This window comes from Leucopleurus acutus (genome assembly GCF_964270905.1).
Source record: "Leucopleurus acutus genome assembly, chromosome: 10".
Taxonomy (NCBI): domain Eukaryota; kingdom Metazoa; phylum Chordata; class Mammalia; order Artiodactyla; family Delphinidae; genus Leucopleurus; species Leucopleurus acutus.
Genome location: NC_139153.1, coordinates 38,364,440 through 38,384,506, shown reverse-complemented (window position 1 = coordinate 38,384,506; position 20,067 = coordinate 38,364,440). Strand labels below are relative to the sequence as shown.

Genomic DNA, 20,067 nt, shown 5'->3' with positions numbered 1-20,067 from the left:
GTGGGAGGTGGTAGAGAGGCATCTAGCCCTGTCCCCACTGTTGAGTTGTCTTGGAGGGACAGAGAAGGTGGGGTGGGGGGCAGAGGCCTGCCCAGAGGGAGCCAGGAGGATGAGGAGAGGGCCTGAGCTCTCAGAACACGCCGGAGACCACCCTGCAGGCAGGGCCAGGGGAAAGGGCTGCTGGCTTTAATAGAGGTTTAGGGATCAGAGGAAAGGCAAGAACTAGAGGAGCCCGGGGGATGCTGGGGGGGAGCCCTGGAGAGCAGGGGTTTGGCTGGTCCTGGGCAGGGAGGGGGGCAAGCAGGGGCGTGAGGGCAGGGGGTGGGGTGGGGAGAGGAGGGTGCACTGGTTCTGAATATACTTGCCCTTCAGTTTGCTGATTGGCACTGGGACAGTCCACCAAGAGAGAAAGCGAGGAAAACAAAAACAACACAAACACAAAAACAAACGAAAAGGGGGAGGGGAAGGGGAGGGGCACAAACAATATTTTATTCAATGGCTGTTTGAATGAAAATATTGTGTCTCATCATCATACCGAAAGGAAACTTCTTGCAAAAAACGACATGAGAGAGAAAGAGAGAGCGAGAAAACTCAAAGGAGATGAGCCCCAGTCAGCCAGGCAGGTGGGGGGCGCCCGGTGGGGCCGGAGCCCCAGCCTCCCTCCCAGTGACCTCGGGCGGTGGGCAGGCGGGGCCACGGGCTCCAGAGGCCTCTGGGGGAGGCCCAAGGTGAGCAGGACATGCAGGGATGAGCCACAGGCAGAGGAGCGGGAGAGGGAGGGAAGGAAGGAGGAAGGGCAAGAGACAGGGAGGGTGGGGGAGGCAGGGATGAAGGCCCCAGGAAGGGAGCAAAGGAGGGGAAGGGGTAGGAGAGAAGATGGAGAGAGGAGAGTGTGAGAGGAGAAGAGAGGGGGAGAGACTGAATGGGCAGTGGGAGGGAGGGGATGTGGGAGAGAGAAATGGAGGGAGTGAGCAGAAGGAAGCGGGAGGGAGAGAAGGTGCGGGTGCAGGGAGGGGAAAGGAGGAGGCAGGAGGGCGAGAGGGAGCGGGAGGGAAGGAGGAAGGGCAAAGGGAGAGAGTGAGGGGGCAGGAAGGCGATGGAGGCAGAAGGTGAGAGAAGAGGTGAGGAGGAAAATAAGGGAGGATGAGCGAGGGGGGACAGAAGAGGGGGCAGGGTGGAGAGAGACCCGGGGGTGGTGCCACAGCGGGAGAGCGCTGCGCAGGGAGCAGGGGGCAGGAGGGATGAGAGGAGGGGGTGTCTTCCAAGAACTCAGCCCCCAGGCGTGTGTGGGGGAGGCAGGCTAAGGAGGGAAGACACGGAGGAGAAACCAAAAACAGAACCTCAATGGAAACCATGAGAGAATGGTCTGGAACCAAATCTGAGAAAAGGCAAGCATGCAGAGTTCCACAGACTTTCCGATGGCTGGTGCCCCAGCCTGCGGGCGCCTGGGGGGGGCGGGCAGATTGGGCAGGAGGGGCCGCCTGGCCGCAAGCGGCTGGCTATGCTGCCTGGGGCCAGCCAGGGTGCGGGGCAAAGGCGGGGGTGCAGGGCGCAGGCAGGGGCCGGGCCACTTACACTTGACCTGCAGGATCTGGTCACTGAGGTTGGCTTGGAGGTAGAAGGTGCTGTAGGGCGGGAGCACTAGCCCTAGGCTGGGGAGGAGGGGATGGGAGGAGCACAGGTCACTGCTGGAGAGAGGCGGGCCCCATTGGCACCCTCCTCCCCACGGCTTTGGAGCTGGGTGAGAGGCCCAGGCTGTGGCATCCCCTCCCCCGACCACCAGGGACACCTCTCCCTGGTTAGCTGTGAGAGATTCAGGGCCTAGGGGCCTGGGCCCTCCACTTCCCGAACTCTCCTGGAGGCCTCAGAACTCCCAGCCCCAAAGCAAATCCCCATCCCACCCCTCGCCCCAGCGGCCTCCCCCAGCACACCACCTGCCCAGCCAGTCTCCTCCAGCTGGCCAGCAGCAGACTCACAGGGGCAGAATACTGTCAGTGAGCTAGGCTGTGGGGATGGGGGTGGGGGTGTTGCCATGAGAGCGGGGTCCATAGTCCCCAGAGACTCAGGCCATGTGAGAGCCAGCTAAAAGCAGGGCTGGCACCATCACAGTGTGGGGCAGTCATGGGCTGGTGCTGGAGTGTGAAGGAGACCAGCTCTTGGGGCACGCAGAAGACAGTCAGTACACTCTCTGAGGCTGTGACAACTGCTGAGAGCAGGCCGGTGAACGTGCTGAGGATGACATCCTGCACGCACACATCCAGGGATACAATCCAAGGCGGGAGGGATGTAGAGAGGGTGGTGGGGAATGGGGAGGCATCAGATGCACTGTCATGTCTCCACTGTGCGCTCCCAGGAGATGCTGCTTGTTCATGAAGGACCAGCGAGGGACCCTTGGGACTGAGCACCCAGGAGTGAGAAGTAAGCAGCCCTGGCTGCTGGGGCCCCACTGGGATCGTGGTCACAGCCGCTGGGAACTGGCACATGGTGGGGGGGGGGGGAGGGAGGGGCAGCTAGGGCTCTGGGGCTGCCCTGCCCCTCCCTGCCTGCCCAGCCTGGCTCCACTCACCTGTAGTTGGTGCTCCTTATAGGCACCCAGGTGTAGTTCCGCATCACCTCGTCTATGTACCTCTGGGAGAAGAGGCTGGGTCAGGTGCTTGGGGTAGCAGGCTGGGGTGGAGTGGGGGGTAGGAGGGTGTCCACCCTGACCTTCTGTCCCCCTTCTGCCACCTTCTCACCTCATCCAAAGACTTGACCAGTGTTCTGATCTGTTTGTGGCCCTTGTTGCCATCGATCATGCTCCGACGGATCTGGAAGGGTCAGAGACGTGAAGGGTGGGGCCCCTACCTTTCTGCTCTGGATGCCCGCCCCCATCCCTCCTCCTCTTCTTCTCCTTACCTCCTCCTTGTTCTCATCCTCCAGCTCTGCATCCAGGAAGTCCAGGGTCACAGGCTCCCGGAAGTTGGTGGTCTAGGGGAGGCAGGGCAGGAAGTCAGGACCTTCTCTCACAGGGTTTACCCCCCATCTGCAGGCCACCCATCTGGCTCACCTGGGGCTTGAGGTTGGGGTGCAGCAACACGTAGCCATTCAGGTCAATGGCAAACACGTAGCCGTTGGCTCCAAGCTGGGGGTATAGATAGAGGGGCTTAGGGCCTGGAGGGTTGGGCAGGGATTTCCTGGGCTCCAGAGCTCTTCCTCATCCTGCCTCCCATGCTGCTGGGGGGTGCCATCTGCCTTCCTGGGTCAGGGACCCCAACATGCCGCTCGGCCCCAAGCCTACCTCTCAAGCCAAGCCCAGCAGGCTGGTGCCCCTCATGCACTAGCCCTGGCCCATGCTGGCCAGCTCTGTGGGACCTTAATGTGATTTGGCCTTCTCGGCCCCTCCCCCGGGTTCTCATGGCGCCATCAGTCAGCGGAACCTCTCCACCTCCACTGGCCCCACAAGGCTGCTGTTGCCCTCCCCTCCTCTCCCCACTACGGCCTCTTCTTGGTCCCCATCTTGGTAGACCGCAGGGGGACGAGTGTACCCTTGGACTACCTGGGGTGTCCCTTCCAAGTGTAAGGGAAAGAAAAGCAGGACTCTGGACTCACCCCTTAGCTCTCTGAGGCAGTTTTCTCACTGCACATGGAGGCCAAAGACTTGGGGCCTTCATGTGGCTCAGGTTTGAGCATGCTGACACACATCTCCCAACCTTTTCACAACCAAGTCCCAAACTCTCTTTGCCATAGGCCCTGGGTCAGCCACACTGATCTGGCCCCTTCCCTGGCTTATGATTCCGTTTTTCACCTTCAGGCCTTTGCCCAGAGAGTTCCCTTTGCCTCCAAGGTACGCCTTCACCTCCTTTCTACCCAGGACACTCCTGCCTATGTGACGGACCAGGGGTCGACAAACTAGGGCCCAGGGACCACATCTGGCCCGCTGCCGGTTACTGTACTGCTGTGAGATAAGAATGGTTTTTACATTTTTAAATGATTGAAAAAGAGGGATTTCTATTTCATGACTTGTGAAAATTATTTGAAATCCAAACTTTAGTATCTACAAACAAAATTGTATTGGAACATAGCCATGCCCATTTATTTATGTTGTGTCTCTGGCTGTTTCCTCAATGCAGTAGAATTGAGTATGAGTATGAGTATTTAGGCTGGCAGAGACTAAAATATTTATAATCTGGCCCTTTACAGAAGTTTGCTGATCCCAGTTTTGGGCCCAAGATCACCTCCTCTGGAAGCCTTCCCTGACCGCCTGAACTCGGAGAACTCCACAGAGGTGTGGGAATCCCCATCAGCCTCTGCTGAGCCTGGCTTGTGTCCACAGGAGAGGCGGAACAGGGAGATGGGCAGGTAGACACTCACCGTGTAGTTGGGAGTCAGCCTCTTGATGTCATTCAGAGCCACGTCAATGCCCATCACGCCCAGGATCAGCTGGTTCTGGGAGCAGAGGCAGGGGGTCTGCAACAGGCTCAATTCCATGGGGGGAGCCACTGTGCCCAACTGCCCACGCCCATGGCCTCAAGCTGCTCTCAAGCTGCTGCCCCTGTCCAGTTTAGAGGCCTGCCTATCCGCGCTCCATCCCAGACCTGTTTTGGGCATGCACAGCTCTCCCCAGGCATGACTAGCCCTTCCCCAGTGGGGAACCTCACCTTCTTTTCCCCAGGGCCATCCTGCGTCAGGTTGAAAACAGGGAGGGTCCCTGTCACCACCAACCCCAGCCCCTGAAGGGAGAGGAGGAGGATGGGTCAGACTCCTGTGGCCAGCCATGCCCCCACCCTGAGTGTTCAGAGCAGGGGTGTGGGGACAGGCCACCTCTCTTTCTCCTCTGTTTGGTTTACCACCATAAGGGGGCCCGCATGGGACCTGACCCTGTGGGCACATCCTGGGGGGAAGGTCACCAGCCCCACCCCTTCCTTGCCCCGAGGCCTTACCAGTGCATCCTCGTACACGTTGGTCCATTGAACCTGCTTGGCCTCCTTGCCCGCCAGCACCATGGGCCTGCCCAATACATCTAGATATTCCTGGGGAGGTGGTGGGGGCAGGGGTGGGGCGTCATGAGTCTGCCCCTCCCACTGTATCTTCCCTGTCCTGCCTCCCCATGTGTCAATTAGCCACCAGGGGGCGCTCTCATCACACAGCAGCCCATGGTTCCCACGACCCCACGAAGCAAAGACAAGGGGCTGGGAGGAGGGGCGCCCCCACAGTCTCACCTGCGTGTTGATGCGAATGGCACCGATGGAAGGGATCTCAAAATAGTAACCTGTGAGGGAAGGGGAGGCAGAGGTGGGCCTGGGTGCTGCTTGGGATCCATGGCACAGGAGGCCCTGTACCCTGGGGTGTGTCTGCAGCCCTGACTGGTCTCTTAGGTTCCCTCTCTTTTTGGTGTCATTTCCTCTGAACTCATGTTCCTTAAGTGCTCCCTGCCATTACCCTGTGAATGGGACCAATGACATGGAAGGGGCTGTGAGTGTAGGGGTTTAAGGAAGCAGAACTGGGATGAAAGGAGGAGCCTGAGGCCTGAAGTCCCTCATTCTAGGATGGCAGTGACATTCAGAGTCCACCTGGAGGCCAGGCCCAATTGCATGGAGAGTTGGATTGACCAGAAAACAGATGCAGGAGCAGACAAGCTAGGGACAGATGAACAATGGGCAGTCAGATAGGTGGAAAGAGGCTGAGTCAGATGGACAAGTTAGCCACATAGAGAGATGACCAGTCACATATACAGAAAGACAGACACCGGATGAACAAGCAGCTGGAAAGCTGGACATATGAAGGACACGTGGACAACCAACCCAATGGATTGGCAGAACACGGCAGGCAGGCCCTGTGGCAGTGACACCCGGACAAGGTACCTTTGTTGGTGCAGGCCATCCACTGCAGGGGTGTGACGTCGTAGTTGTGCTGCCCCACGGAGAAAGTAAACACGCGCACCTGTTTGGGGCTTGAGGTTACTGCCGTGGCCGCCAGAGGTCAGCCCTCCCCTGTACCGGGCCAGGTCAGGGCAGCCCCCACCTGGGCTGAGCCTCACCGTCCGGTTGGGCCAATTGTACTTCTCAAAGACGTCCTGTACGCGGTCCTCACCGCCGTCCGTGAACATCATGATCATCTTATTGCAGTTGGCACGCGTGATGTTGGACTGGGCAGGAGTAGGTGTGGGGTCAGGCAGCTTTCAGCCCCTCCCTGGTCCACAGGTGGGTCTCCTTCCCCGGAATGGGCCTGGCCCTCTGGCTCCCCTACCCCACAGTTGACAGTGCTATCTGCCCAACCTACCTGATGGGTGCTAACAAGGTCATCTATCTTGATTTCCCTGGTGTCACCAAGCCTGGGCCCTTGCCTGTCCCTGGCCACCCGTTCGCCCACCCAGGGGGCTCACATTCTGCAGCTGATCGAAGGCATACTCAAAGCCGGCCTTGTAGCCTGTGGTGCCCTTGGCCACCATGCCCTGCACAGCTTCCTTGAACACCTTCTTGTTACGCACGTTGGCCTGAACCAGGTGTGTGAAGCATGACACAGGCTGTGCCTTTTCATTGAACTGCAGGGACAGTGAGAGTGGTGAGTGGCCTCAGGCTGGCCTGGGCAGGCAGGGGTTGCATGGGGCAGGAGGGAGTGCCCGCCTACCGCCCTTGCCACTCACGGAGGCAACGTTCACATAGTCATCATCGGAGAGTGTGTCCAGCATCTCACAGACAGATGTCTTCATCAGCTTCAGGGTCAACCCGCTCACGCTGCCACTCCTGGGGGGTGGGTCACGGAGGCGCCTGGTCGGCCTCAGGTGTTCTCCTGCCGCTTCCCCATCATGTTCCCCAGAAGCAGATTCTAGTCCCTAGCCCCGCCCCCACCCCACCCGCCAGCATCGCTCACTCACACATCCACGATGATGACCATGTCCTTGGGCGACGAGGCCCCCTGGATATACCTGCCCAGGAGAAGCCTCAGTTAGGGCCAGCCTCACTGAGACCTTGTGGGTTCTTCCTTCCTTCACCCACATACTGATTCAACATGTTTCTTTTTTTTAATTCTTTTTTTTTTTTCGGTACGTGGGCCTCTCACTGCTGTGGCCTCTCCCGTTGCGGAGCACAGGCTCCGGACGCGCAGGCCCAGCGGCCATGGCTCACGGGCCCAGCCGCTCCGCGGCACGTGGGATCTTCCCGGACCAGGGCACGAACCCGTGTCCCCTGTGTCGGCAGGCGGACTCTCAACCACTGCACCATCAGGGAAGCCCAATTCAACATGTTTCTATTGAGCATCCATGGCATGGGTCAGACAGGGTTCTAGGCACTGAGGACACCGCATTTAATAAAGCAGACAGTCCTTGCCCATGGCATGAGTGACCTGGTCCCCCAACATGTGAACAACCCCAAGGAGGGGTGAGCAGGTGATCCAGAGAGGCTAGGAGGCCTGTTCCATGGCCTCAGTGGCTTGTCATTTCCCCTGGCCCAGGCTGAGGCACCAAGGGCAGAGTCATAGCTGCGTATGGGATTGAACAGGTGGCAGAGGGGGAGGCCAGGGAGTACTGCAGGAGAGGCAGAGCAGAGGGGAGGGGTGTCTAGGGCTAAGATGGGTACAGCAGGGGCTGGCCAAACCCACGGAGGACATATCCACCCTCAGGAACCCCCACTAGCCCAATCCCTCAGTCCCGAGGGGGTGGAGTGCCGGGCAGTGGACGGGGGGCAGAGGCAGCTGGGAGGCCTGCCTGGGTGATGGGATCCATTTTCCAGTGGCAACGATGTGTGAAATGAAAATTGGATAGAGCTGGCTGCACCCTGCTTGGAGGCCTGGTTATCGGATGGAGGGGAGCAGGCGGGAGAGCTGAGGGGGTGTCCCTGCCCAGCCCCTCCTTGCTTGCTCACCAGGGTCTCCTTCGGACATCGTACAGGTCGATTTTCTTGGGGGCTCGCCATGGGGTGGCTGTGGGAGGAGAGGAGGTGACTGGGGACAGGCAGGGAAGGGCCTTGGGCTGGTAGCAGGCCTTGCAGCAGTGGCCAGGCCACCCTGCAACCAGCAAGGTGACCGTCCCGCCCCACGCACCCCAGGATGAGGGGGCGGGGAGATGGAGGAGGGTGGGGTGCTGAGTGGACTGGGGAGATGGGCTAGTGCTCACCTGGATAATAGCGAGTGACTCCCGTGGCACTGCCGAAGACCTGCCACAGGAGTGTGGGGTCCTGCCTGCGGTTCTCAATGAATACATTCTCCAGGGCCTCCGTCCAGTTGAGCTCATTGAGGATGACGGTGGCTAGGGGGGAAGCAGGGGGCTGGGGTGGGAAGCGCTTCGGCTGTTCCCGCGCTGAAGCTCATCACAGCGACACCCATGCATGTGCCTCTCACTTAGAAAGCCTCACCTGCTCTCTGCCTACCCAGGTCTCCCTCACTTCCCAGGGCTCAGCTGGGGCTGCACCAGCTCCTCCAGGAAGACATCCTTGTTCTCATCCCAAGAAACAGCTCAGCCTGCCCTTCGGCCAGGCTCCACATGATCAGGCAGGGCAGCTGTGGCCTGTGGCCCCTGCGGAGGGGCCACCCAGGTGGCAGGGAGCTATGAGCTGGGATGCCCATCCAGCCTGCTGCCTGGAGCTTGCGGCTGGTCCCCTGGGAGCTCACCCACTCAGCATGCACTCCGGGCTGCAGCCACAAGAAAGCAATTAAGGGCTCGATGATGGTGCTGGAATTATTCAGCTATTAAGGTACCTGATAAGCTGGAAGCCACTCAGCTCCATGATTAATCAACTGGGGCCAGGAGCAGGCAGGGGTGGGGGCGGGGGCTCTCGGAGGGACACGGGCTGTGCAATGATCCTGCTGCAACACTGGCACGTGCACTCACACACACGCACACACACACACACACACACACACACACACACACACAGCCTGCACTTGTATACTGCATGCAGGTATACAACAGGTGTACCTACATCTAACCTCTGTGTTTCCAGCCGGATGTGTCATCCCCTCACCCCCAAACCTACCTGCCCAGCAGCCTCACTGCTACCATGGGCACAGGGTCACACATGCTCATACCTACACACCACTCTGCCCTTACAGGAGGACACCAATGGGTCCTGCTTTCACAACCCCCCACCACAAGTTACCCCACCCTCCCCCTCCCTCAACCTTTGTGGCTGCACAGGTGTGACGCCCTGGCCAGACCTAGCCCCCCCCACACAGAGCAAGGCTTCTCTCAGATGGATGGACTCCATCCATCCGGCAACCCGGGCAGAGACTTGGGATGGCTTAAGCAGTATGCAGCCCCCCAACTCAGGACAGCCCTAAACCTGCCCAATGTGTGTGTGTGGCACATGTTCTCACATGTGCAGTGTACCTGTCTCTGCGTGTGGGAAACTCAGAAAAAACAGCAGGAGTTGGATACCTGCTACTGCCAGGCCTCTGTATCGCACCCCCTCCCCTGGGGGCTACTTCTTCCTCCAACTTCTCCCACCTCCTTTCTTTCCGGGTGGAGCCCTGACACCATCACCTCTCCCTGAAGATCCACTCCCCAAACGGGAACCAGAGCACGTCTTCCAAAGGCTCTGCTCTTCTTTTCAGAGAAGAAACCCTTAGAACAGATGAAGAGCTGTGATTTATTTTTTACTTTATTTTATTTTTTGGCTGCGCCGCCTGGCATGCAGGAGCTTAATTCCCCGACCAGGGATCGAACCCGTGCCCGCTGCAGTGGAAGCGCAGAGCCCTAACCACTGGACCGCCAGGGAATTCCCAGAGCTGTGATTTAAAGATACAAATGCTCCAGGCTCGGCCCACAGCCTAGGGGGTGACAATATATTCTGGGGCATTCTTCCCTCTGCTCTCTCTCTCCAGACTGGGGGGCCTCTGCTGTCTTGTCTGCTGCCTAGTCCTCCCCCTCTGCTCTCACTCCCTTCTCTCTGGCCCTGCAGCTTCCCTTAACTGACCATAATGTTAAAACAAAACACATTTCTAGCATTGGCTGTGCCTACTGAACAGTATGTTATGGTCCCGTTCCTAATTTAGAAACTTAGTGAGTTGTACAATTTCTATTTTTCTCTTTAAGGAAAAAATAAAGTCAGGCTCTCAAATGTTTCACACAGTACTGTCTGCCGTGGGAGAGTCTGCCTGGCAGGTCCCACCCCTCACTGGACCTCAGTTTCCCCATCTGCACATGAGAGGCTTAGAGCAGACAGACCATTCTGGGAGCCCCTCTAGCTGCTGCTGGCAGAGGGGTGTCCCTGACTCAGGTCAAGGGCCGAGAGGAGACCTGGCTGGGCTGTCCCTTCAGGTAGCCATGACCACATGCACGCTCACGCATACACTGTGAGACACGCTTGTGCACACACTACAGCCCCCCACCTGGAAAGGGCGTGCTGCTCAGCCCTGTGACCACACACACACACTCATGTGCCCACACCCTCAGATCACACTGAGCTTGGAAATGGGGACCATGCCCCCCTCAGGCAGGCGATTACAGATTTAATTAAAAGTGACACAGTAAATAAAAAACATATAAAATGTAATTTGTGTGGGTAGCGAGGGGTGACTGGGGAGGGCGGTGTGGTTCCTGTTTTAATTAGCGTGCCTGCCTGTGATAGTGCCCCTCGACTGGCTCGGGCAGGTGGCCTGTGGGTGGCCCTTGTAGGGTGTGGGGGGCATCCACCCTCACTCCTGCCTGAGGCTGCCCAGAAGGCCCAGGAGGGGCCTCCTTGAGAACCCTGGAGGATTCCCTGCTTTCTGAAGTCCACGCAGAAGTTCTGGGACCTTTGCTTCAAGAACCTCCACCCAGTGGGCCCCTTGGATTCTGAGGCTACCCTGTCGGTGCCCATAGAATTGTGTCAGAACCAAGAGACTCCGGGGCCTTAAATCCTGCAGCTAGAGTTCCCCATGCAGTGTTTGACTCTTGGCCTCTTCTCCCTACACCTCCCAAGTTCTTCAGGAAGTTCATCCTCATGTCTGACTCAAATCCTTCTAGCTGTAGTGACCTGGTTTCCCCATTGTGCAAAGCTATACTGTCCCTGGAGCTTGGCATCTCAACCACCCTCTGCTCAATCCCCCTGACCTCCATCTCCACCTCCCCCTGCTCACCAGGGAGAAGGAGGGAGGTGTTACAGGGTTGGTGTCTGTGAATGATGAGAAGTTGCTCCCTGTCCTGTGCCCATCTGATGTGGTAGGTCCTCAACCCTTCCTGCATGGGGCCAGGGAATGGGAGAGGGTAGGGAGGAGCTGCTCTGGGGACAGGTGGGGACTTGGCCCAGCACGTGGGGGAAGAGTTGTGTGCATGCATTTGTGTGAGCCCGTACATGCATAGGGGTGAGAGGCTCGGTGTTTTGTGTCTTGCTGAGAGTTAGCGTGAGGCTGTGCCTGAGAGTGGCTTGAGGCCTGCATGTGGGCAGGTCTGAGAGGTGAGCATGTCTGACCCTGGGTGTAGGGGGCTGAAGGTGGATGGGGACCTGGGACATGGCAGTGCCCAGGCAGTGGGCCTTGCCCCCATGGTGGGTGGGAAGGGATGCTCCCGATCACTCTGCACACTCACAGCCTTTGTAGATATCCGTGGGGATCTGCACAGCCGTGTATGAATAGTTGACCTTGTTCTTGAAGTTTGAGTCCTCAACGAAGTCCAGCCGTAGGGTGCTGGCCTTGGACCCCCTTTCCACATCCTCGCTCTCAGGGTCGTCCTGTGGAAAGGGACCCCCCAACCATGGCAGTGTCAGGGCTGGGAAATGGTGGAGTGGGGTTGGATAGAACTGCAGGCAGGGGGGCCAGAATCTAGGAGATAGGGGCATCTCAGAATCAGAGACTACTGCAGAGACAGAGAGATGGAGAGACACAGGGACAGAGAGACATGGGGTATGGACCCCTTGCCTGGAAAGCCCGTGACACCCACCTGCCCCACCCACCATCCCCACATTTGCTAAACCCAAATTCCAGAGCCAAGACCAAACCAAGCCCTTCCTCACATCCTTGAAAACCAATTATCAGCGAAGGAGGCAAATCTTGGAGCTAGAGAGGAGTGGGCTGCAGACACCCTGCTCATAAGGACTTGCTCTGTGTAATCACAAGGCGGCCTCAGCACCCCGTCACAGGAGCTTTGCAACATACACCCCACAACTTGGTCCCACCTATCCCCTGCATGGAGTTCCTTTGGCACCAAGGAGAGGGCCCTAGCCCCGTCTGGGGGAGGGGCACCACCCCCTGCAGCAGGGTGGCTCTAGGGGCTGAGTTGGAGAGCGGGGAGTCCGTGGGAGAGCTGGGCTCGGGTCGGGGCTAGCACTGAGACCTGGTAACATCCAGAAGGAGGGTCTGTGGTGCCTGCTAGCAGAAGGACTATAAAGGCCCCCACTGACTTTCTAAAATGAGTTGCAGCCGTCTGACAGGTGCCAATTACAGCATCTCTCGGCCAGGCAGGCTGGGCATGCGCCGTGCGCCCCTGCCCACCACCACAGGCTGGCAGGAGTGGGTCTGCGACTATAGTGTTGATGCCGCAGCCGAGGTGGGGGGTGGGCAGGCACGGGTGCAGGTGTGCAAGGGGGAAGGGAAGATGGAGGTAGAAAGTGAAGGGGAAGATGAAGAAAAGCCGGATGGGGAGGCAAGGAGAGATGGAGAGCCACGCGAGGTAGGCGCAGAGCTGGGGGTCTTTGTGCCCTGGGAGGAGGGAGTATAAGCAGCTGAACCAGCCACATGTTCCCTCGCTGCCCCTCAACGCCCCTGTGACCACCTTCAGCACCAGGCTCAGCTCATTTCCTCTCCCCAGTGGATCTCACGTGACGGCCGACCCCACTGCTCACTGGGTCCTGGTCACACCCCTCATGTTCCTGCCACTAGGCTGTCTGTCTGGGGAAAGGGTGATCGTGCCTCCCCACCCAGCCAGCTGTGCTCTCCCCACCCAGGGAGTGCTCTGGGTGCACCCTCAGGCCTGGGGAATGAATTACTGCCTGGATGGTGGGTGCAGCTGGCTGGAGGGCCTGCAGCAAACACCCTTTTCATCTATCTCTTCATTGGATTTTGTAACAGCAAAATCCAAGCCATCTACTGCCCTGCCATTGCCCCTCACCCAGTGTGCCACCCCTCTGCCCACCTCGGCACACCCTAGCCTCCTAGAAGCTCCTGGATGCTGGGTAAAGCTGGGGCAGGCAGCTGCTGAGCATGGAGGCCAGAGCAGGGAGCCGGCCGACCCTGAGGTGTGAGCCACTCACGTTCTGCTGGGAGGAGGGGGAAGTGCGGAAGAAGAAAGCCCCCGAAATGTCAGCGGCAGATGAAGGGCGCTGGAAAATTTAATCTCCCAACTTTCCCAACTAATGTGACATTTGGATTCTGCTCTGATAAGCTATCAGCTGGCGAACTTTTTCCTTCCTTCTTTCCCTCCCTACCCCCACCTTCTGGCTGGTAATTTAAAAGTAAATGGTCTAGAAAGATCTCTAACTGTACCTCTGGCAAAGATTAAAAAAACAAAACAACGTAACAGGCAGGAGAGTTGGGGAATGTGTGCGTGCTGATATTTATACTGGGGCTGGGAGGGCTGGGATTTTGGCCTAACTGACCCTGGCCCAGCCCCACCCGGGGTGAATCTCCCTCCCTGTGCTGTCCCTAGCCCCCCAGCAGATGTCCAAGGGGCTGGGGGCAGGGAGTCAGTGATTTAGAGCCAGGGGTTGGGGGCTGCTGGGAGCAGGGAGTCCAGGGAGGGGGCCGGGCACCAGACTGGCCAAGGAGACCCCTCAGTGTCACCCCGACGCCCAGGGGCTTTGTACGGTGGGCAACTGCAGTCTCCTGGTTTATATTTAATGCACTGATTGCTAAAATTACAGCCCGCTGCTGAGGGGGGTAAGGAATTAGATTCAGGGTCTAATTAAAGGTTTGTTCTTCATTTGAATTTCAGATTCCAGCTTTAATTTTAGCAACTTCTCTGGGAGCCACGGAGGCTCAGCCAAGGGGGAAGCACACCTGCTTTAGCCCACCCACCCCTCCTTCTCTGCGGCCCTGCCTGCCTGCCCTCCTGACGGCTCACCAAGGCCAGCCTGGCACCACAGGCCCGCTGCAGGAATCCCTTCCTGCCTGCCCACCTCTTGGTGCCACTGGATACCTCCTGCTCGCCCCAGGCAACCCCCCAGGCCAACAGGCCCAGGAGTGGGAGTCTAGCTGTTGGGTCTTCTGCACCAGTCAGCACAGGTGGGGCCCCAGAGACTGAGTTGTGACACCTCTGTTCACAGAGGAAATAACCAGGTTCAACTACTTTTGCCTCAAAAGCAGGCAGATGAATTTGGGCCTTGACAGGTTCACCAAAACAGTCTGTTCCATGTGCCCTGCACCCTCAGACACTCTTGTCTCCTCTGTAGACCCCCTCACACCCCAAATGGTCACACTTTCACGTGAGTCCTCTGGTGACAGGGACCTCTCTCTGTCACAGGGCCACCCAAGCAGACGTGAACCAGTCAGTGAGGCAGAAGAGCAGTGTAGCTCTGGGTTCTCCGGTCAGTCCCAGCGCCACCACTTCCGGGGTGGTGACCCCTGATGAGTCAGAGCCCTCTCCTTCATCTGAAGAACAGGCACAGGGACTGGGCTGCCTCTACAGCTGGGGTGAGACTGACTTAGCCCAGGGCCAACACTGATCATGGGGCCAGGCCGTGGGGTGGTCAGCACGCGGAAGCCACTTTCCCCGCACCACAGGGAAGGGTACCTGCACTCACCTGAAACACACCTGCATCCCGGCCCCACCTGCCTACCTCCAGGAAGCCCTCGCCACCTGCTCCCTCTCTCCCCTACTCTCGCAGCACTCAGCATCCCTCTGTCCTCCCGATGCTGGTACTTGAACTGACCTAGGGGAGGAGGTCCAAGAGCCTCACCACCCTGCCCAGGGATGGGGCTGGGCCCGCCCCACACTGTACAGTGAAGCTGTGCCCCTTGATGCCACAGAGACACGGCCCTGGAGGGGTCAGGGCCTCTAGGGAATTGTGGGAGGTGTAGGGCGGGGACTTGTGCAGCCACAACTCTGCAAGGCCAAGCTCAGAATGCTAAAGAGTGCTGAATCCTAACACTCATTTTACAGCTGAGGCCATGAGGTCCCAGAGAGGGGGGTGTGGCTCTGGCAGCTCCCCATCCCTGCCAGCATGGGTGGGGGCACTTACCAGCTCAGCGTCGGCCTTGGCGTCATAGTACACTATGTCTTCCTCCTGGTGGGGAAGAGATGCCTCATCACTCATGGTCTCCTGAGGTGCGGCCAGGACCCCCAGCTCTAAGGCCTGGAATGGCCCCCTCAGATTCCTCTGGGGCAGAGACCGCCCCCTTACCCATCCAGAGCTGCCATCCAGGGAGGGCTGGATGAGGCAGGCTGGATGCCCCACCCACACTCCAGCCAGACCGTCCTCAGGAGCTCTCACAGGCACCAGGAGGATGTGGTACCCCGGGTCGGTACCCCTGGGGCTCCCTGACTCTAGGATCAAGGTCTCTGCACTGCAGCCCTGCTGGGAGGTAGGGTTAGAGCCAGCCTATCTGCAGAGACTCTGGCTGAGGCAGTACCAAGGGAGAATTGAGGAAGATGGAAAAATAGAGCCGAGTCTGGGAAAGAGTGAAATAATGACTCGACACTGCATCTTCCAATTTCTTCTATTAAAAAGCCTGCTCATTACGAGCATGTACTTATTAATTATCTGTGATTTGTTGTGAAATGCAAGGGGGTTTACACAACAGGAGCGGGAGAAAACAAAGCCCGGCCCCTGTGCCTGCCTCCCAGCCCTCGCCTGCCTTTGCTAGCACCGCGCGTCCTGGCCTCGCCCGCCTGCCCGCCGCCTGGGTTCTCAGCCATCTGCACATCATAATCACCGGCCACCCCAGGGACCCGTAACACAAATGGGCTAATTTCATGTTTAATGATCTTTAATCAGAACTGAGCATGGCTGACAGCGGCTGCCAGAAGGTAAATCTGGTGCCGTCAGGTGCCACCCGCTCAGGAGGGGCCACCCCACCCCTGCCTTGATAGGCCCTAAGGCCAGGACACAAGATAGGGCCACTGTCCGAGTCACCCTCCCCTGGTGCTCCTCAGCCCTGTTTTGTACAGCAAAAACCTGCAGCATGGCCCCAGAAGTGCCTTGTTCACTGGGAGCCTGTTTCTTTGTGGTCTGCAAATGGGGGTGATGACCAAGTGTGCTCCCAAGGGTCTGGCTGTAAAACAGCAAGCACAGAGCCAGCACTTACTCCATGGTGGGCCTCCCCTTGCCTGGGCCTGGCTGGGCCCCATGTGCTGTGTGATCGCAGGGCTGCACTGTTCCCTCTCTGAGCTCAGGCTCCTCATGGAGGGAGGGACTTAGCCTTGGTGACTGCCCAGGTGCTGGGTCTGAGGCCACGGTTTGAGGTGGTCGGTACCGGGGCTAGTCGTGGGGAACAGTCATGGGTTCTCTCCCACCAGAGGTCTGGGGGGGTGCAGGCCACTGGCTGGACCTATAGGTATAGTCCAAGCATTCTGGAACATTGACTACAGGCCTGGCGCCATGCCTGGGCAAGACCACACCTCCTGATGACTGAAAGACCAAAGTTTCAGTCCTGTGAGGTATCTGCTGTGTCCAGCTAGGCCTCACATGCACTGCGGTACAGGGTTCTCCCAACAGCCCTATGACCCCGTTATACAGATGAGGAAGCTAAGGCAGGGATAAAAAAGGCGTTGCACCCCGGCTCCATTCTGCCTTCTCGACTCATCTCCAACCCCTCCCACACCTGCCCAATCACCAGTCCAGAGAGACTGGAGCTCAGGTGGGCCTGGGGTGGGGGTGAGGGCCGGGGCCCAGGCTCCAGGGTGCTCAGCCTTTCCCTGGGCCCAGCTCTGACCCAAGCGCGTAATGAAAGCTGACATTACATCAAACACAATAAGGAGTTTCGGTTGATGAAGATCATTCCTGAACGCACAAACCTATTAAACCGAGGGGAAAAAATATCAATTCAACACAGTCGCTGGCGAAAAGAAAATGTGATTTGTTATCTAAAAGGGGGTTATAAACACGGCTCTGATGCTCTTTCCCTCTGTAATGAAAATAGGCAGGCACAGTGGGAGGACTGCAGATTAGAACATAGGGCTTCACTCCCCAACTTTTTAGGCAAATCTTCTGCAAGGGCGGGAAAGGGCATGGGTGATGGGTAGGGGTCGGTGGCTCTAGGCCTCCAGAGTGACCTTCACAGTGACCCTCCTCTGGGCTCTCCTCACAGACCATGCCTGGGTCCTGCCTGACCTGGGCTGTCCCTGGGACACCTGGCATTCACTTGGGCCACCCGTCCAGCTACTCCAATGGCTCCCTTTGTCCTGCTGTTTCATGGACTCAGTGGAGGATGAGATGTTGGTGGCATCAGTGACACAGGGGGAATGTATCACACAGAAGGATTCTAGCGCCCCCCTTCAGACTGCAGGTGAGGCTCAGGAATCTGTATGCAGTCTCGGTGCCCCAGGGACTCGGATACACGTGGGCAGGACTCCTCCCTACCTATCCCATCTTGAGAGGGCCCATGTCCCTTCCTTGGTAGAGAGTGGCATTAGCTGTGGATGGTGGCAGGCACGGTCACATGTGTGAAAATACATTGTAAACCCAGCTGTGGTCGCTATGTTTGATATGATGTGGAGCTGGGGACGGGGCAGGATGGGACCATTAGGGTCTGGTAGGAGGGTCCCTGGAAAGGCCTCTGTGTCTGCTTTGGGCTGCAGGTGCCCCAGTGTCCAGCACTAGTGCCCTGTCTCTGGGACACAACAAAGAGGTGGTACCACCTAGCGATTATGTGCAGGGGACTTGGCAAAGGGTCCTGGCCTCAAATCCTGACCTGAACATGTGAGCTCTGGGATCCTGAGCAGTGAGTGAAGACTTAGGCTGAAGCCTCACAAGTCCCTGTGGCCCCCTGAGGACTCCTGGAGGTCACCTCCACCTCACCGATGAGGCAAGGGTGCCTGCTAAACCCTTCAGCCTCAGTAAGGCTTTACCTCAGGGTTTTGACTTTCCACTTGTAAAATCAGAATGATGATGCTAGGACAGGGAGTGAGGCCTCTCCAGAGCTTCGGGACAACCCAACCCAACCCATGAGCGGCCCCCTTAAGCTTGTAACTTCACAGGCCCGGGAGGGGTCTGAATGTGGAAGAAACCCTCTGGTTGGGGTGAAACGTGTGTCCTTAACGTCCAGGGTACACACCTCTGACACCCCCTCCATTACGTGGTATTTTAGGGGCCATTTTGCACAAACTGGGCAGGGAGTGGGGGGAATCACCCCCTCTGAACTCACACACATGCCTCCCCGCAAAGTGGATTTCTGTGCATATATGACACATGAGGAGTGGGGCTAGGGGGCCCACACGGCCCTTGTACAGATGACATACACACTCTCCTTAGCTGCAGCTGAGCCCAAGAGAGACCATGAGGGATGCTGGCAGGTGGGCAGCAGGGTGAGGAAGTGAGAGTGGGGTGAGCGTGGGGAATAGCAATTGGCAACTACGTTTGGTGCCATGGAAGGCGGCTGCTGTGGCTTGGTCAGACCTGACTGCCGCTTGCTCACCAGGCCCCTGTGCAGGACCCAGGCAGCTACCCGGCTGCACCAGTGAGGACGCTTGGCCTTCCTGCCCTGGCTCACTGCCAGCTCAGCTCAGCCAACAGGACTGTTTTCTGAGAGAGCCGTCTGTCGCCGGCTTGGCAGAGAGGCAGGCAGCAGGCCCTGTGGCTGGGGCAGACCTCGGGCCGGGGAGCCACCTGTCCTGTCCAGCCGGCTCCTTGGCCTGGCCCAGCCTTCGCAGCCTTCTCTTTAGGTTCCCAGGCAGAGCTATGTCTCCCATTAGACTCCCAGGGCAGGGCTTTGTCTCCTGCAGGCCCTAGGGCTGGCACTGAGGCCCTGGAACCAATGGCCTCTCCTGCCTCCCCGACCCATGCCCTGGCCCAGTTCCTCCTTGGTGGCCGTCTAGATAGCAGATAATGCTGGCACAATGAGGTGCTGGCACCAGGCACAGTGTCCGGCAGGCGGGCCATCTTCATCCACCCTAAGTGTTATGGGCACCAAAGCACCTGCTGCCTGTCTACAGCGGCCATGGGAGGTGCTGCCTGCTAACAAGGGCCGTGGTGTCCAAGGGCTGCAGCCAGGGCTGTGGCTACAGGTTCGCTACCCTTGCCATGGCAAGGAGTGTGGGGTCATGACCTGGGAGTAGGGAGAGGAGCACGGCTTCACATCCAGATATTTTCCCCTCACTCTCTTGTCTCTCTTGACCTTGCAGACTCCAGGATCCCCCAAGTCCCTGGGCTGGTGTCAATGGTGTGATTGTGTGTGTGTGTGTGTATGTTTGTGTGTATGTGTGTACACTATTGCCCGTTTCTCAGAGGTCTGCACGCAAACCTACTGTGTGCTATTGACACAGGCAGGGCCACACCCTACTGATCATGTAGTGGATTCCAGTCTGGCCCCATGGGTCAAGGGTTTCCTCTGTGCCCAGAACTGCTGACTGCCATCCTCCCCACCTCAGAGATAAGAAGACTGAGGCCCTGGTCACTCTGTCCACAGGGTACCTGGCTAGGCACATGGACAAATGATGGGCAGCACTGAGTCAGGCTCAACTGCTTCTGGCCAAGAGAAGCCAGATGGGGCAGACAGATGAGCCCACTGGGCCACTGGCCTGGGGGAGCATGCACTGGGAACCACCTGTGATGGGGGCACCAAAGGCGGGTGCTGTGGGCAGTGGGGGCTAATCCTAGAGTTGTGGCCAGAAAGAGGAGCTCTAGGGAGTTAACTGCAGTGGGAGGTGTTGCCCTTCTGAAGGAGGTAAGGGTATTCCTAAGAAGGCCTGGCTTGTGTAAAGGGCCTGAGCTTGTCACTGGGTGTGCTCCTGAATGCTGGGAAGGAACATGACTCCTTATCTGTCACCTCCTGAACGTTGTTGGCAAGGACATAGTTTCAAGGGTGGGTGGTATGCCTTCAAGGGACAAAACACCATCCTTTCTGCAGCCTGAAGTCCCCATATCCCCCCTGGCATGGACAGTCTGCACCCTGGCAGCTCTCCCTGGCAGCCCAGGCAGGGCTGGCTGGCAAGTCAGCTAATGGGCCCATCATTAGCACTGATGCCTTTTAGCCCGGCTGCTGGGCAGCTCAGCACTCCTGGGGAAGAGAAGGGCCCTGACCTTG

At 58.2% G+C, this 20,067-nt stretch overlaps 1 protein-coding gene across 4 annotated transcripts in view; it reads right to left on the bottom strand.

The window, feature by feature from the left end:
- The window catches only part of CACNA2D2 (calcium voltage-gated channel auxiliary subunit alpha2delta 2), a gene marked incomplete at both ends in the record, with an annotated part of 137,355 nt that overhangs the window by 8,057 nt on the left and 109,231 nt on the right, over nt 1–20,067 (bottom strand). For all 4 annotated transcript variants that reach the window (XM_082847670.1, XM_082847671.1, XM_082847672.1 and 1 more), the window contains 18 exons: nt 1,576–1,652; nt 2,567–2,628; nt 2,736–2,807; nt 2,896–2,967; nt 3,047–3,121; nt 4,351–4,425; nt 4,638–4,709; nt 4,920–5,009; nt 5,199–5,248; nt 5,841–5,919; nt 6,017–6,124; nt 6,362–6,520; nt 6,623–6,722; nt 6,854–6,904; nt 7,839–7,896; nt 8,090–8,221; nt 11,480–11,621; nt 15,066–15,110. In XM_082847670.1, coding sequence (XP_082703796.1) covers nt 1,576–1,652; nt 2,567–2,628; nt 2,736–2,807; nt 2,896–2,967; nt 3,047–3,121; nt 4,351–4,425; nt 4,638–4,709; nt 4,920–5,009; nt 5,199–5,248; nt 5,841–5,919; nt 6,017–6,124; nt 6,362–6,520; nt 6,623–6,722; nt 6,854–6,904; nt 7,839–7,896; nt 8,090–8,221; nt 11,480–11,621; nt 15,066–15,110 — 1,519 coding nt within the window. The remainder of the gene's footprint in view (nt 1–1,575; nt 1,653–2,566; nt 2,629–2,735; nt 2,808–2,895; nt 2,968–3,046; nt 3,122–4,350; nt 4,426–4,637; nt 4,710–4,919; nt 5,010–5,198; nt 5,249–5,840; nt 5,920–6,016; nt 6,125–6,361; nt 6,521–6,622; nt 6,723–6,853; nt 6,905–7,838; nt 7,897–8,089; nt 8,222–11,479; nt 11,622–15,065; nt 15,111–20,067) is intronic.